The 15,215-nt window shown below is 50.3% G+C and overlaps 1 protein-coding gene across 1 annotated transcript in view; it reads right to left on the minus strand.

Annotated features, from left to right (window-relative positions):
* Window positions 1-3,211: 3,211 nt before the first annotated feature.
* Window positions 3,212-15,215, minus strand: part of CD81 (CD81 molecule) — a 36,340-nt gene continuing 24,336 nt past the window's right edge. Inside the window, exons 3-8 of the mRNA XM_063331895.1 lie at window positions 14,589-14,686; window positions 11,560-11,634; window positions 8,798-8,905; window positions 7,758-7,859; window positions 7,338-7,427; window positions 3,212-6,663 (exon numbers count right to left, since the gene is read on the minus strand). Coding sequence (XP_063187965.1) covers window positions 6,601-6,663; window positions 7,338-7,427; window positions 7,758-7,859; window positions 8,798-8,905; window positions 11,560-11,634; window positions 14,589-14,686 — 536 coding nt within the window. The 3' untranslated portion in view covers window positions 3,212-6,600. The remainder of the gene's footprint in view (window positions 6,664-7,337; window positions 7,428-7,757; window positions 7,860-8,797; window positions 8,906-11,559; window positions 11,635-14,588; window positions 14,687-15,215) is intronic.

Consider the following 15,215-nt stretch of genomic DNA (forward strand, 5'->3'; position numbering starts at 1 on the left):
AAACTCCCCAGACCTCTTGTTAGAACATGACCTGTAGGAGCTTCATTAACCAAGACAACTTTGCAGCCAACACAGGGCTTTGTACCTAAACACCACTAACCCTTGCCGGAGAAAATCTTAGCTGTTTACTGGCCACTGGGAGACAGGGTGTTGTGTGTGTGCTGTCTCGCCTGGCCTAACACCAACACCTCTTCGGTGCTCAGCAAAGCTGTGTTTCAACATGAGGGAGTGCCCAAGTAAAGCAGGGCCAAGAACCCAAGAAACACCTTTTTTTTTTTTTTTAATGGAAAAGGTGTGATTAAACTCTAATTAGAAATGTTACTTGCAACCACTGGCCCTTGAGCTAGGTCATGTAAACCCAGTGAGAAATGCTAGGCAGTCCAGACTAGCGGGCCTGGCTGCAAAGTTATGTACCCTCTAATGTATCTGCAAGTGTGAAAGCAATGTGGGTTTCAGTTATGCAGCAGTTTTAGCAGCTGGGAGGCGTTTTCTCTTTTCTCCAGGTCCCTGGGCTCTGAAGTGAAAGCATCAGGCTGCCTAAGCTCAGACAAGCTGCCGGAGGCTGGCTGAAGAGCTCGCACCAGAACGGCGCTTCTATGCCCTCCTGCTTAGGTTATACCCCGTGCAAGGTAATCTGATGCTCCCCAGGCTGAAAATGAGAGGAGCAGTCAGACAAAAATACACAGATTAACACCATGCCTCTAGTTCAGCTGCACAGCATGGTTCGTGTGGGATTTGGGGGTTCTAGCCTGTGTCTTTATCACTTAATCAAGAGCTGGGCAGGTAGTTGTTTCCCTCTCCCCTTGGGCACCCACTGATGGCAGATGGTCCCTCACTGGGGCCTGTATTTCCACTCTTGCCTCCACTCTGGTGCAGCCACAGCTTCCCAGCCCTACCGCTGCCCTGCCAGTAAATGAGGTTGTTAAAATAGTCACCTTTTTTTTTCCAGAAGTCTCCTCTGTTGTCGGCAGCTTGCCTTGGAGCGGAAACTCCCTCCTCTCCCCTAACTGGAAGGGCCACGCTGCGGTGCCCAGCAAAGGAAACGTCAGTTCAGAGCAGGAATGTGAGCACAGCCACTATCTAACACATTCTTCATCACTGAGCCTTGCAAGCGGAGCTGGCAGGCAGAGGGTGGCTGTGGCCAGGATCTGGCAGCGAGGGTGCTTTCCTCTATGGAAACCTCCGCCATGAACAGCTCTTGCATGGGAGAGCTGGCTGGTATTTTTCCCCTCCTATGGGAATATTGCAAATCTTGGTTAGAGCTTAGACAACCTCTTATTAGGGAATGGACGTTAGCAATTTATACATGTTAGTCCCAGCTGTCTTATTAGGAAACAATTAGGCACACTGCTACTTAGAACACAAACAGCCCAGAAGAAGCTTACAAAACAGAGCTCGCCAAAGGAAAAAATACCTCCAAAACTTTTCATTGGAAACAGTCTAGAGTTTTTTTCTTTTTTTTTTCTAAAAAAAAACAGTTTGGGAGTGGGAGGAAAAAATTACACTGGAAAAAATCCCAACTTGTTCCAGCTTAGAAAAATTCATGCTTGTATTTTTATTTTGTGAAAATTCTTGTTTCACAAAAGAAGATTCCACAGTCATATTCCAAGGAATCAGAAGTCCACAGTAAGGTCTCCAATGACTTTACAAGTCCTTCAGAGCTCTAGAGAAAAATGTTTAAAAGAAGCATAAGCCAGGGTTGTTGGTGGTGCAACATGAGAACAAGCGGGTTGCAAGTGTTCCACCCACCCTTTTCCCTCGCAGTGGCTTATCCGCGTGGCCTCACATGCTCCTACACAGCAGGACTGCTGTTTTCCAAGCCTAACCCGTGTCTTCACTTAACAGCACCTTAAAGGGGCCTGGTTTGCCCAGTCCTCTCCCAGCACCTCAGCTCAAGCATCACATACAACTCCATCTGTTCCGAGCACATCAGTGTTAATATTCCGACTCGAGATACAAACGGAGGGGCCTGTGTTCTGCCAAGGGAGGTTTAAGATCCCAGCTATGCTCCCAGGCTGAGGTCCCGAGGCACACGCCCTGGATGCCAAACACGCACTGTGCTTTGCCAGTTTCTTTCCACTATCGTTTCTCCCCCTGTGGAACGCTAGCTGGAGTCTGACGGTGACTCACATCAGCTTAATCCTAGCTCCAGAGAGGCAGGAATAATTTTATCCCCATCTGGAGTAACAACACAGCACCGCAATCCAAACGTTCTAAGGCATGAAACAAAGAGCATCGCGTTCATGGGAAACCACCTAGAGGGTCAGCTAAGGACTGCATTCCCTGCAGCCCGAATTTTGCTTGAATACAAGAACGAGACAACGCTGTTCCCTTGGAAGGCATGGCAGAAATCTGTACGCGATGGAAAGAAACAAGATCTGACAACACATCATTAAAAATCCACTAACAAGGGGGTTTGCTTTGTTTCTTTTTTATTGTTTTTAAATATAACTTTTTTTTTTCTTTCCAGAAGTCATTATGTCCGACTCCATTAACATTCAGGTAAACAAGTGAAAGAACAACAGATGGGCATGATCTCGTAGCACGGGCACAGCCGCCGGGAGCAGGGCTGGCCTCTCCTTGTGGCGGCTGAACATCGCTCTCCCGCGCCCAGCATTCCCTCCCTTTCCGTACCGGCATGGGCGATGTCTGGTGGCCACCACAGGACATCCCTGCTTCAAACCTAGCGGGGAGTCCAAGAAAGGGCAGAGAAAGGCAGGTAGTTGTGGGATCACAGCGCTCGGCCTCCCCCCTCGCTCTCCCCTGATGGTGCGGAGGGGGCAGGCGGTGGCAACAGTGGTGGCATCACCAGACCAGCTGCAAAAATCAGAGCAGCCCCTGTCCAAATGGCAGCAAAAGGCATTTTGGGCCACTTTTGGTTACTTTAGGAGAAGGCCCTTGAGTGTGCGCGGTACTGCCACCGCAGCCCCCCCCTGAATTTCAGCACAGTCACCCTATTTTGCAATCCGCATTAGCTCCCCCACAGTTGTGCCCCCCCTTCCCTTGAGGGGCGGGCACAATTGCAGCAGCCACCGCTGCCGGCAAGCAACCTTTTTGCCTTCCCTCAGCACCATTCTGGATGCGTCCCCAGCCTGCCCGCAGGCCCCCCTCCCAGGGGCTGGAAAAACCCATGCTGTTGAAGCCTGGTTCACAAAGCATCCCGGTGTTAAGGTTAACTGGTTGTAAAACTGCAGCGGTTCATCACACTATGCACACTATGAGAAATATTTATTAAATTGATTTTTGTTTCATTTCTTTAAAAAAAAAAAAAAAAAGGCAGAAAGAAGTTAAACACACTGCTTCGTGGCATGCTCCACAGTATGAAAAAATCCCAAGCATTCAGTTAAGCTGTCAGTGGCTCTGTTTGACCTTTCCACGTGGTCTTTGAACTTAGACCTGGACAGTTGGCTCTTCTCCTCCCCAGTGGCCTCTCCTCCTCCCCGCCTCAGCTCACAGCTGTTTTCTCAGCTGTCAGTAGCTCCAGGAGGATGCTTCATCCTTAGTTTGTTTTCTGGAGGTGTGGAGGGGAGCAGGACAGGGCCCCACATTGTATGCACAAACGCGCAGGTATGCAGGAGAGGGTCTGAGGCAGGACAGGGGTCCTACCTAGTGGGTTTTTCCCCCCTTCATCTCAGTCACTTTTGGGACCGACCAACTGGCAGAAGAGCCCAGTTGCTTTTGAATCCTGAGTGTCTACAACAGGGTGAGTCCCCTCAGCGCTTCACAGCTCCCTCTCCAGTTTGCTTTAACTCAGGTTAAACTCCTCCTTCACTGGAGGCTGGATGAGAGGAGACCCAAGCGGGTAGTTCTGTCTGCGAGGGTTTCTCAGCTACTTCATTGTTCTTAAGCGTGACAGTTCCTCTCTGCCCCTCTTCTCCCAGGGCTGACCCCTCCTGCTACAGCTGATGACCGTGCCATCCACCATGGGGACTCTTGGCTAGTAATTCCAAAGAAAGCATTACCGTCTCCCTGCAAAACTCCTCCTGTCCCCTCCCACGACCTTCCCAGGCGCTGGCTGTTCCCCTCCCGCAGCACCTTTCCTGCAGCAGCCGCAGGGACAGGACTCCCCACAGTGACAAGCCACCTCTGAAATGAACCAGAGAGCAAATTGCAGCCCGTGCGGGACATGGTCTGAGCAAACATCCTGCTCTTCTTCCTCCCACAGCTCACACTCCCTCTCCAAGTACCACTTTCTCCCAATTGCTCCTTCCTGGGACAACCCAGACCCCTAAAGCTACAATGTCCAAGGACACACCTGACCTGCATCGAGACCCAGTCCGTCTTCAAACAGAGCTCCAGCTATGTACACAGCATCAACTGAATGCTGAACAATATAAAAAATACGGTATAAGGAAAGAAAACAGAATTGAAATGCTTAATGGCATATTTATACACATTTATCAACAGTCAACGAAAAAGGCGGCAAGTTACACATCCATTCTGTATGCTAACAATCCCGATGCACATATATGTAAACACACATGCTTGGTTGATGCATATACATAGAGCCACATAACAGAGTAGATGACCTGAAGGAGCTACGCTGGGGAGCAGGGGAAGGGGTTACCTACTGCAAAATCTCCTCTCGTTCTCCATGTGCACAACGTGGACATTCAGGGCAGTGTTGCTTTAAGGCTGTTTCTAAGGCTGAATCTTTTCTTGTCCAACCCCTCAATCCGAAGTTCTGTTGAAGCACTTCCTCCTCTTACCCAGCACAACTTGATATATATATATATATCTATATATTTATCTATATACTTTCTAAAGGCCCTATATACTAAAAGGCAGGAAGAGGAAAGGGGGGAGTGGAAGGGAGAAAAGCCTCCGAATGGATCAGCTTGGCCCAGTGCAGGAATTTCCCATCCCGTGGTGGCAAAGGCCATGGCAGCCACGTGCAGTGGACAAAGTACTAGTTTAAAACGATGACGGGTCTCCCTCCCTATCCGATCTGAAGCTCTTCGTTGCAACGAAGCGGGGGAGTGAAATACTTTAAGAAACGGAAATATTCCTGAAGTGGGGAAGGTGATCACTAGTTTCAACTCCTCCCCTTACCTGCTTCGAGGTGGCAAAGAGCTGAGAGATAACCATCATTTCCAGCTCAAATGCCCGTACGGCTAAGGAAAAGGCTTTGCTTAAAAATATATATCTATAGAACTATACATATAGATCATCTTTTTAGAGATACTTTGATTTTATTACATAGCTCCCGGGTCACTCTCCCCCTCTATCTACATGGTAACGGAGTGGCATACAACAGAAGCCACATACATCGAATTGGCAATCAAAGCTTACCAGGTCACAACAAAGTGTTTCAACAGGCGTGATCTAAAATCCTGAATTCCCTTGCTTTGATAAGCTGATCTCCTGCCGTTGGTGTAACTGCAAATGGAAGGTCCTAAAAATAAACTTTTTTTTTTTTTCCTCCAAAATCAGGTTACGAAAATTTCCCAGCAATGATACAGTGTGTGACAACATGCTGTTAAGTCAGGAAAATTTCATTGAACAAGAGAGTGATGCAAAGATGAAACTTTAAACATGTATGCATATGGCTGGGAACCCCCAAGCATCATTCTGCAATACGTTAAGTGCAGGATTCCTAAGGTTAAGGACTTTTTTTTTTTTTTTTTAAAGTTTTATTCTTTTTTCGAATATCATGTGTATGCCAGCATTAGCTTAACAGTGGAAACTTAGTACAGAACCAGACTCTTCCAAAAACATGTCTATAAAGAAACACTGAAGGAGGTTAAAAAAGTGACTTAATTTTCAGTTCCTTGTATTTGAAAAACTGGGACTAAAGTTCACCCCCAGCCACTGACCCTTAAATGTAATGAATCAGTGGGAACGAGCCAATTTATAAAGTTATAGCCCCGAGGAAAAAAAAAAACAAAAAACAAACACACAAAAACAAAACACCAAAAACATCCTCACTCTTCAGAGCGTAAAAAAAACTTAAGCGTGACTCCTGTTAAGGATTGACCTAGCGATGCAAACAGGTCGGAAAGGAACAACGTGCTGGCGTTTCCACCCGGACACATTGCACCCTCTCCTCTCCTCTCTCCCAGGCTTCGGGCAGTCAGCCAGGCTTCCCTATGGACGGCTGGGAAATACCAGGGTGCTGGGGTGATGGTAGGAAAAGATGAGTACAAACAAACAAAAACCGCTAAATCCTGCTTCAGCATCCAATTATACATATAAAAAAAAGTCGGTGCTGAAAAAGAGAGTAAAAACCAAGGCAAAGTTTTCTGGTAACAGGCTGCAGCCTTCTCCTCTGTACATCTTCCACCAACGTCATTTCTGAGTTACGGGGGGGTGGGGAAGGGGGAGGAAGGACTTGACCTCCTGCTACAGCAGCTTTCCCCATCACACAAAACTGATGTGTAACTAACTCAGCCACAAGGATACGGGAAAGTTTTATTTATTTAAAAAAAAAAGTACTTCGAAATAAAAATGATAAGTACTGTATGGTAATATTGGAAGTATTTATATACATAGTTTTCTTTGTCTTTTGTTGAAATGTCTCCTTGTCACTTGGTGGCACTTGGGGTCCCCTCTAGCGCCGTCTGCCCTGCTCCCCCCTTCCCCCCCCTTGGCTCTCACGGCTCAGTAGACGGAGCTGTTCCTTATGCCACAGCACAGCACCACGCTCAGGATCATTTCGAAGATCTGTTGGGAGACACAGGAGCACCGGTGAGGCGCCAATCAGTACCACGTGGGAGCCCCCACCCGTCCTGAGATCCTCTGCTCCACATAAACACTCTCACGCGAGATAAGGGCAGAGGTGCTGTGTCTTTGCTGCTGTTTTCATTAGGAGTTGGCCAATTCGAGATAAGATGATGTTCTCTCCCCTCTCTGGCTGGCAGCGGCGGTGATATGTTCGAAGCCTCCCAGCTGCCAACTACACAGCAAACGCTTTGAGATCCCTCTGGCGTTACACCCACCGCTCACCGGGGAGCAAAGCTACCATGGCAAAGCAAGCAAATCCCTTCCCACTGCAGATCCCAGAGACAAAACATGGTGGCCTGGAGAAGCAAGCGGTTTTGGAGGCAGAGAGGAGCCTCGACAATGATCTGCCCTTCTGGATGGGGCCGCAGGTGCTTCTGCTCTACCGCGCTTGCCGGGCGCCTGCCCTAACATCCCAAACCCCTGGGGGGACAATGAAGCCCTTGGTCTCACCGCATCCCAGTGCGGCTGGGGTGCCGAGGGCTGGTGCTGCACGCTGAGCTGCAGGGGAATCCGGAAGAGGGAGATGGATCCAGCCCAGCTGGAATAGGACCAGGACACCCTGAGGTGGCTTTTCGCCGTCCCACAACAGCAGGGCGCCACACAGTCGCACTTACCATGATCACGGCGACCACAATGGCAGCGATACCGATCAAGTACAGCTTTCCGGAGAACAGCTCGTCAATTTTTTTGTGGCAGCTTGAGGTCTGAAGCAGAGAAGCGTGCCGGTCAGAGGGCCTGCTTCCCCCTCGCCCATCCCCGACACCTAGAAAGGCAGCTCTGCTTCCCCCCGCTCCTGCTCGCGTTCCTGGGTCCTGGCTCTAGGACTTCCCACCAGCCTTCACCCCTCCGCACCTGCCAGCCCCCTCAAGCAGGAACAGCAAAGGAAGCACTGATGGGAACCTCCAACATCCCTCACCACCCCCCACATAAACAAAGCCTCTACCTTTTATCTAATTCCCAATAAATCCCCAAGTCTCCCCAGCAGCCGAGTTTCCCTGCAGGAGCTGCGCTGAGCAAAGACCAGCCATGCTTACCTCAAGAAAGGTTTTCAGTATGGAGTCCTTCTTTGGGCAGAGGTCATCTCTCCACAGGGGAGTGACAGCTCCTATTGCATTATCAGGACCGCAGCAGTCCAGCTACACGGAGAGAGGCCAAAAAACCCAACAAAACCCCAGCATTAGCAGACAGCAAACACTCATGCGATGCTCTCCCCAGCATTAAACATCTTTGAAGCCACCCAAGACTGAGGAGACATCTTGGAGGAGGAAACAAGGGAGGAGGAATAACTCCCTAAATTCAATTCTTTTCTTTCCATGCAACGCAGCTGCTTCCTACAACAACCCCAGGCAGGTCTGGCACCGGTATCCTGGAGGGGAGTGAACCCAACTCTCTCTAGAGATTTTGCTTCCTGCTGAGCAGAGGAAGTATTTGGATTAGCTCCTCAGAGCAACGTTTTTCTTCCGTTGAATTTTACTTAATCAGGGGTGCTGCATTAAATGAAAAGCAACTTAGTAAGAGCTGGGGCCAGACTTCGCAGCACAGAGCGAAGCGCAGAATATTGAAGGTGGCGCAAGCCTGTTGCAACAACTCTGTTGCAACAGCAAGCTCCACAGGCTAAGGTCTGAATGTAGCATCGTCTGCTTTAGAGCCTGCTTTTCCCATTCATTTTCCTGACCCCCAATTTTTACTTCTCCTTCCTCTCACATTCTCATTTCCTCTGGCCGCAAGAAACTCCTACGGAGGGGAGGTTTCTACATAGAACTTGGAAAGCAGGCAGCAAAACCCCAGTGCCGAGAACACCTTTCATCCAGTTCACTCCTAAGCATCAAAAAAATCCAGTGTTGCTTTCATTCCCTGCTGGAGAACTCGTAGTTCCAACTGATTGCCTCTGCCTTGGTGGGGAGGATCAGTCTGTGCACTGACAGTCGCTCCTCACCGCTTACCCACGGACACACCGCAGGCAGAAGTTAACTGGGTATAATTCACAGCACGCAGGACCCTGTCCATCAGCGGTGGCTTTGGCCAACTGCACGTAGCCTAAGCAGAGTGTGCAACGAGACCGACGACGTCTTACCGTTTCATGGAAGGTCTTCACTACAGCTCTCCCGTTGTTCGTCTCCGAGTCTGCCATGAGCGCTTGTTGAAACGCTTGATCGTAGAACTGCTTCACGTCTTTGGCTATCTAGGAAAGACGGGGGGAAAACCCTTCCTTTCAGCCAGAGGAGGAGGAGGAAACCCACCCGGCAGATGTGCCTGAAGGGGACAGGTTCCCTCTAATGGCACTTGCAGGTAGATGAGCAGTTTTTAAACAGATTTGGAGCCTGTTTATTTGCACAGGCGCGTGAAAAAAGACCTGTCTTTCATAGGGCTCAAGTCCCTCCAGCCACGGCATGTCAAGAGCAGCAAATATTAAGAACCTCATCCACCAGCCAGCAGGTTCCAGCCCAGTGCTCCGCTAGCTCTCTCTAGCAGGCAAAGACACCCAAGCCCCAGAGGGTGAACCACAAGATCTGAGAGAGTCAGGAATGCAGATACAGCTTGTACTGAACCACCCGACCCATGGAGACCAAACAAGCAGGCAACACCTTTCCCACCAGGACACGCTGGGGAATTCAGGAGGAGGTGGGATGACAAACAAGGCCTACTGTTGGGCTCAGTGGGGACAGCAGGAATTTGGGAGATATTACACACTAAAGCCCAGTCAGGTGGCTCTGTTGGCTCAGAAAGCTTAGGTGCTTTTAGATGGTCGTCAAACTCTAGCCGGGTCCCTACCTGGAGCTGGGCACCCCAGCCCTGTAAATGGTTATATGAGAAGTCTCATCCGTACTCTAGCCCTGCCACCTGGGCTGGTAAACTGCAGCCACCCATGGAAGTCTGCTCCACAATGCAAAAAACCTCCTCGTTTTCAGGGAAACTGGCCTTGTGGCTTCTCCTCAATAATTTGGGACAGACAGATGAAAAGAGGACATACAAGAGAAGCAAAAGAAAAAAATGCAAGCAAGTATGAAAGAGAAGATGGTTTCTAGAACATCTGCTCTTGGCAGTGCAGGCTGGATTAGCACATGAGAAAAGAAACTGCAGCAAGAAGCAGCTCGATTTCTGTCAATTATCCCAGCATTTCTCCATCACTGTTTCAAAAAAGTGCGCTATGGAGGGCGATGATGTTCTCTGACGAAACTGTGTGATTGTGGAACATGGAAAAAAAAAAAATAATAATCCTACTTCTTTGCCATCCTGTATCTAAAGCACCTCCGAGAAGGCAGGCTGAGGGAGAGACTGCCTCCAGCTACCTGCGACAGCATCCTGCGCTCGCTTCATAGGAGATGACTGGCTGCAATCCCAGGTGGAACGGTGTTCCTGCTGGGAGCGGCTCTTGGTGGCTGGGATCATTCATTACTTTCCTCCCAGCCTGTGTCGCTCCCGAGAAGCCGGCGACCGAGGCGGGGAGGAGCAAGCTGCCTGCCTCGCCAGTGGGGGCTTCCAAACAGCCCGTTCATCACCAAGGCTGCAAAAGCAGCCGAGGCCAACAGGCTGCCACCGCTCATTTTAAACTGCGAAATTAATTTTAAGCGGCTGAGGTCATTGCTCTTGTATTGGCAAATCCCAAATATTATGCTTTATGCTCTGATGGCCAAGCTCATGGACAGCCACGGGGTCCCTCCTCACTCGGGCTTCACTTGTTTTGGTGTTGGTTCAGTCGCACATCTTCGACTCTTCAGGATTCACAAACTAACATCTGCAAGAGGCACAGCCCCTCCGCAAAGGTTAATTAGCTCGCCCAAGTTGCTAGGAAACAGCACCCTGCCTGCATAATAATATGTTTAGCCACGGAAGAGCTTATTCCGATGAAGTCATGCTCTCGCCGGTGAATGACTACAAGGGTGTTCCCATTCACGGCCGAGCTGGTCATCTGTGGCCTATCATGCGTGTGAAAGCTGAGCAGGCCACCACCTACTTATGCAGTTGGCTTACGCCTCTTAGTAAAGTAAACACATTTCCTACCCTGCCGGAGAGTCTAACCTTGGCTTTGAGCACAAGCGGTCCCCTTCTCTCCTCCAAACCCTCAGCGGCTGAGTGATCAACACCCAGCCCTCTCCTTGCTGCAGCCCGGCCATGGTTCCCATGCATTGATAGTTTTGCTCTTTGACACCAAACTCTACGCGTGTGCGAGCACATGTGAGCATAGCGAGGGGAAGGTGAGCAGAAAGGGAAGGTGAAAAGCCGCAATTTTCAGCCCTACCCTTTATCTAACCCCCCTGCAGCCTGAGGACCTCATCCGAGCAGTCTCTAGCAGGGTGCCTGGGACAGACAGATGAGTTCTGTCCCTCGCGTGCACAGCATATTGATCAGCGGCAAGCTCAGTCCTGGCAGGCGAACAGCCCAAAGTGGGTTATATGATACTGGCAGAGAGCAGGAAGCATTAAACAATCCCATCAACGCAGGCTCTCCCTGTACGGTATTCTCTCCCTTCGGGGCCACGTGGCTGGGTTTGCTCTTTGGCACCTAGGCCGTGCAGATGGCTTCCCTTCACGACTTCATCCATGAATCAGCTCACGGTGTGACTGCCAGAGGAGACCCAAGCGAGACAGGGCTATTTTTATTCCAGACATTGCACTATACACCCTAAAGGGCAGCTGCCACCAGCAAGTGCTCACATTTAAAGTTCGTCAGCTCAGCCAAGAGGAGTTAGGTGACCCACCCAGATCACACCACGAATCCAAGCCCCCGTGACTCAGTCTGGGAGCAGCTCGCAAGCAAAACAGCTCATGCCGCGATCTGCTGCGGTTCTGCCCCAGCCTACCAATCCCACAAGCGCAGGTTTGGGAGTCATCTTACTTGGTCTTTGTTGACAAATCCCCAAATTCCAGCCGCAACTTCACAGGCAAACAGGATCACCAGGCAAGTGAAGAACTGCAAAGACAAATCAAGAGAGGGACACTTAATGTATCTGGCTACAGGCAAAAGCGGCAATTAGATGGGTAGAAGTGTGGAGCGGCACTTCTATTGATGGAGGAGATCAGAGCAAGGCCTCGCCTGACTTCATTTTATCTCTCACACACGTGCCTAGCCCAAACACATTTTCCTATAACTCATCGGATGCCACCCCAGACTTCCCACTGGGAGGGCTGAGCACGGATCAGCAGAGCCTTTCCCACAGAGGGACTGGCAGGGATGAGGATGCCCTCTGCACCACAAGACACGTTTTTCCTCTTCATGTGGCTGCAGGACCGTCCAGACAAGCTTCTTGATCTGCCACAGATGCTCCGCAGATGGGAATTGCCAGTGCAGGGTTAAAAGCACATTTCAGCTGCTGAGGAGCTGCGGGGCGTCAGGGTGTGATTTATGGCCAGCTCTCATCCACAGCCCTGCAAGGCTGCTGCAGTTTTTTGCATAAATATTAACACTGATGTTCTCCCACAGTCCCACCCTCTTTGTGCAACTCCAGCACTCCTCCCTGCCATCCCCCCAAAGCCTCCCTCCATCTTTTTGTTCAGATGGCGGGAATGCGTTGTGATGGTCAACCTGTTAGACTGGGAAGGGGAAACCGTAAAGTTCATACGTGAGAGTCGAGTGAGAAGGCACGGACAGGCATGCTCCACGCAGCCAACATTACCTCCGCGACATCACCACCCTCAGTGACTTCTTCCTGGGAAAAGCCCCCAAATGGGAGAGTTGCCATGGAAGTAAAGAAGCAGGAGTGGTGAATGCAGTCAGGGGAAGACAAAATCACAGTATGGGGTGGGACAACAGCCCCTGGATCCTGGGCGGTCTCTGTTCCAGACACATTCAAGGACATTTTCTTCAGCAACAGAGGAAACAGGACCTTCCAGAATGACCTGGCTGTCACGTGCAGGAGCGAAGGGTTATCAGCAAAAGGGAAGCAGGGATATTGACCTGACAGCAGGAATGGACTTCCAATGTCCTTGTCCAGTTCCCAAGCAGACAACTCCTATTTAAACACCTACCTATCCCTGGTTCTCCAGGAACATCTTTGGGGGACTGGGTCCACATTCCCTCAAGGAACCCTAAAGGGCGGGTGCAATGCCACTGTAATTCTCTGGTTAATCACTAGGGCTCACTCTTGCAGTGCTTACCCTCCAGTGAAGGATGGCTCCTTTCTCCCAGATTTGGAGGTAGAACTTCCTGCAGACTCAGTTCTCTGAGCTGGCCGCAAAACACCAGCGATGCAGCTTGACACTATGGGAACACAGCGATGCTCCCGGGTAGGCGGTCGGATGTGCCCCCGCCCTTTCCCGGGGAGCAGAGCCCGCTCCATACTGAGCATCTCCCTCCTCCCTTCCTCAGGTCTCACCACTCATCTTCCATGCTGCCTTCGGCATGGGATTTTGATAGCGCGGAGGTTCCTGGTGCTTTCCCCTTTTGCAATAAGCCTATAGTCACTCCATCAGCCGACTGCAGGAGAGGGGAGAGCGGCTGCTTCCCTGCAACACCCGAAGGACGTTGCCTGGAAAAGTCCTTGGAGCACGGTGGGAGCCTTGGCCAGCAGAAAGCGTTGTCGCAAGGCGTCTCCAGCCTTCTCTTGGCAAGCCAAGGCGTGAGTAAACACGGGCAGCGCACAGCGGCTAGAGCTGCTAATTTCAGCCAAAAGCAGCCAGTTTCACTGTCGGGCCTCAGGTACTTTGTACCATCTGCCCTTCTAATCCTCTTTCCAACTTCAAGAGGGAGCCAGGAGTAATTCAGGTTCTGTAATCGCTTGCGTTAACAAAAAAAAATATTCCAAAGCTGCCAGACCTCGCTACAACAACCCCTGTCGGATTTGTGCACCGGCTCCTCCTACTCGCAGCAGCGGTAATGCCTGCAAACTCCTACAGCAGCGCTCCGCCGCCCGCCTTCAGGAGGGCTTTACAAAAGCGGGAGAGAAGCACCCCCTTCTTATCGGGAAAGAGAAGCAACTAGAGGTGAAGCCGTCTGCGAGAGCGAGGGAAAGCAGCTCCATTTCCCTCTGTCCCAGTTGAATCCACACCCACGGGTCACTACACCACCACCAAGAATCTTCCAGCCCCACGAAGCCAAGTACTGGAAAGTCCTTCCAATTTTAAATTTTTTTTTAAATTTTTTTTAAAAAATGTTTAACCCTCTGATTTTTTAATTTTTTTTTTAAAGCTGAACCACATGTGAGAACTTGCTTTAAATAAATGGCTCTCCCTCACCCCCAAGGCAAAGGCTTTTGGTGTAGCTACAGTTTATACAATTAAGCTCATCCCATGCCAGGAATCCTGAGCTGCTGCCTCACATCAAGGACGCCTGTAACACTTCAGTAATGGATTTTCCAGGATGCACCTAGTCATCCTCGCTAAGATATTGTGGGAAATCTTTGCTGTTTCCTTGTCCAAACAGATAAAAATAGTAGAGGATTCCTTAAAAGAACTGGAACCACCACAGGCAACCTTGAAACGGAGTGAAAGGGGAAGCTGTAGGGGACACTAGGTAAGAAAGAGAGAGTTTAGTGGGTGCTTGGTAAGACAGTGAGACCGTGGTGGGGAAAAAAGCATGGGGGGGGGGGGTGTTGATGTATAACAGAAAAAATGAATCTCCAGGAATCCTGCTGTTCGCACCTCTTCTGCTATGCTGCTGGCTTCAGCCCCTGTCCTGCAGCCAGGCAGAAGCAGGAGCTTGCAGCGTCCCTGCCAGCTCAACCGGAGCTCCGACACGCCGGGCACAGATGCCCTCCGCCAAATGCTGCTGCCTTCCTCCTTGCAGAGGTCAACTGGTTCCCACCTACGTGCTCAGGCAACCTCCCAGCCCCGTTCCTTGCAGAAGTCTCCAGTGAGGGAGGGATGGTGTGTGCCAACCCACAGGGACATCATGGTACCAAGCGGCATCCAAAGCTTTGCGCCTCTTACCGTTCCCAGAAGGCACTGAGACTCCTGAATAGCACCGTAGCATCCCAGGAACCCCACGAACATCATGACGGCTCCGACCGCGATCAGGATATAGATTCCTGCAAGGGGGAGAGAAGGGGAAATGCATTATTATAGAGCTTTGTACGGCAGCACCCTCGCGCCTGATGGGACACAGAATCACAGAATTGCCTAGATTGGAAGGGACCTTTCAGATCATCGAGTCTGACCATCAACTTAACACTGACAAAAACCACCACTAAACCATGTTGCTAAGCACTATGTCTACCCATCTTTCAAATACCTCCAGGGTTGGTGATTCCACCACTTCCCTAGGCAGCCTGTTCCAATGTTTGCTAACCCTTTTGGTGAAGAAATTTTTCCTAATATCCAACCTAAACCTCCCCTGGCGCAGCTTGAGGCCATTTCCTCTTGTCCATGCTGGCTCCCCAGGGCGGCTAATTAGGGGTGTGCAGAATTACGGACTGGGGGATACCAGTAGAGGTGGCGGCAGACACAGTAGAACAACTCAACATACACAAGTCAGACCTCAAAGTGTTTGAAGCTGCTGACACCGAAACTTAAAGACCCCATCACCCCCAAAATTAGAGGAAATGCGGAGAGCTTCAT

This window comes from Chroicocephalus ridibundus, chromosome 4 (genome assembly GCF_963924245.1).
Source record: "Chroicocephalus ridibundus chromosome 4, bChrRid1.1, whole genome shotgun sequence".
NCBI lineage: Eukaryota > Metazoa > Chordata > Aves > Charadriiformes > Laridae > Chroicocephalus > Chroicocephalus ridibundus.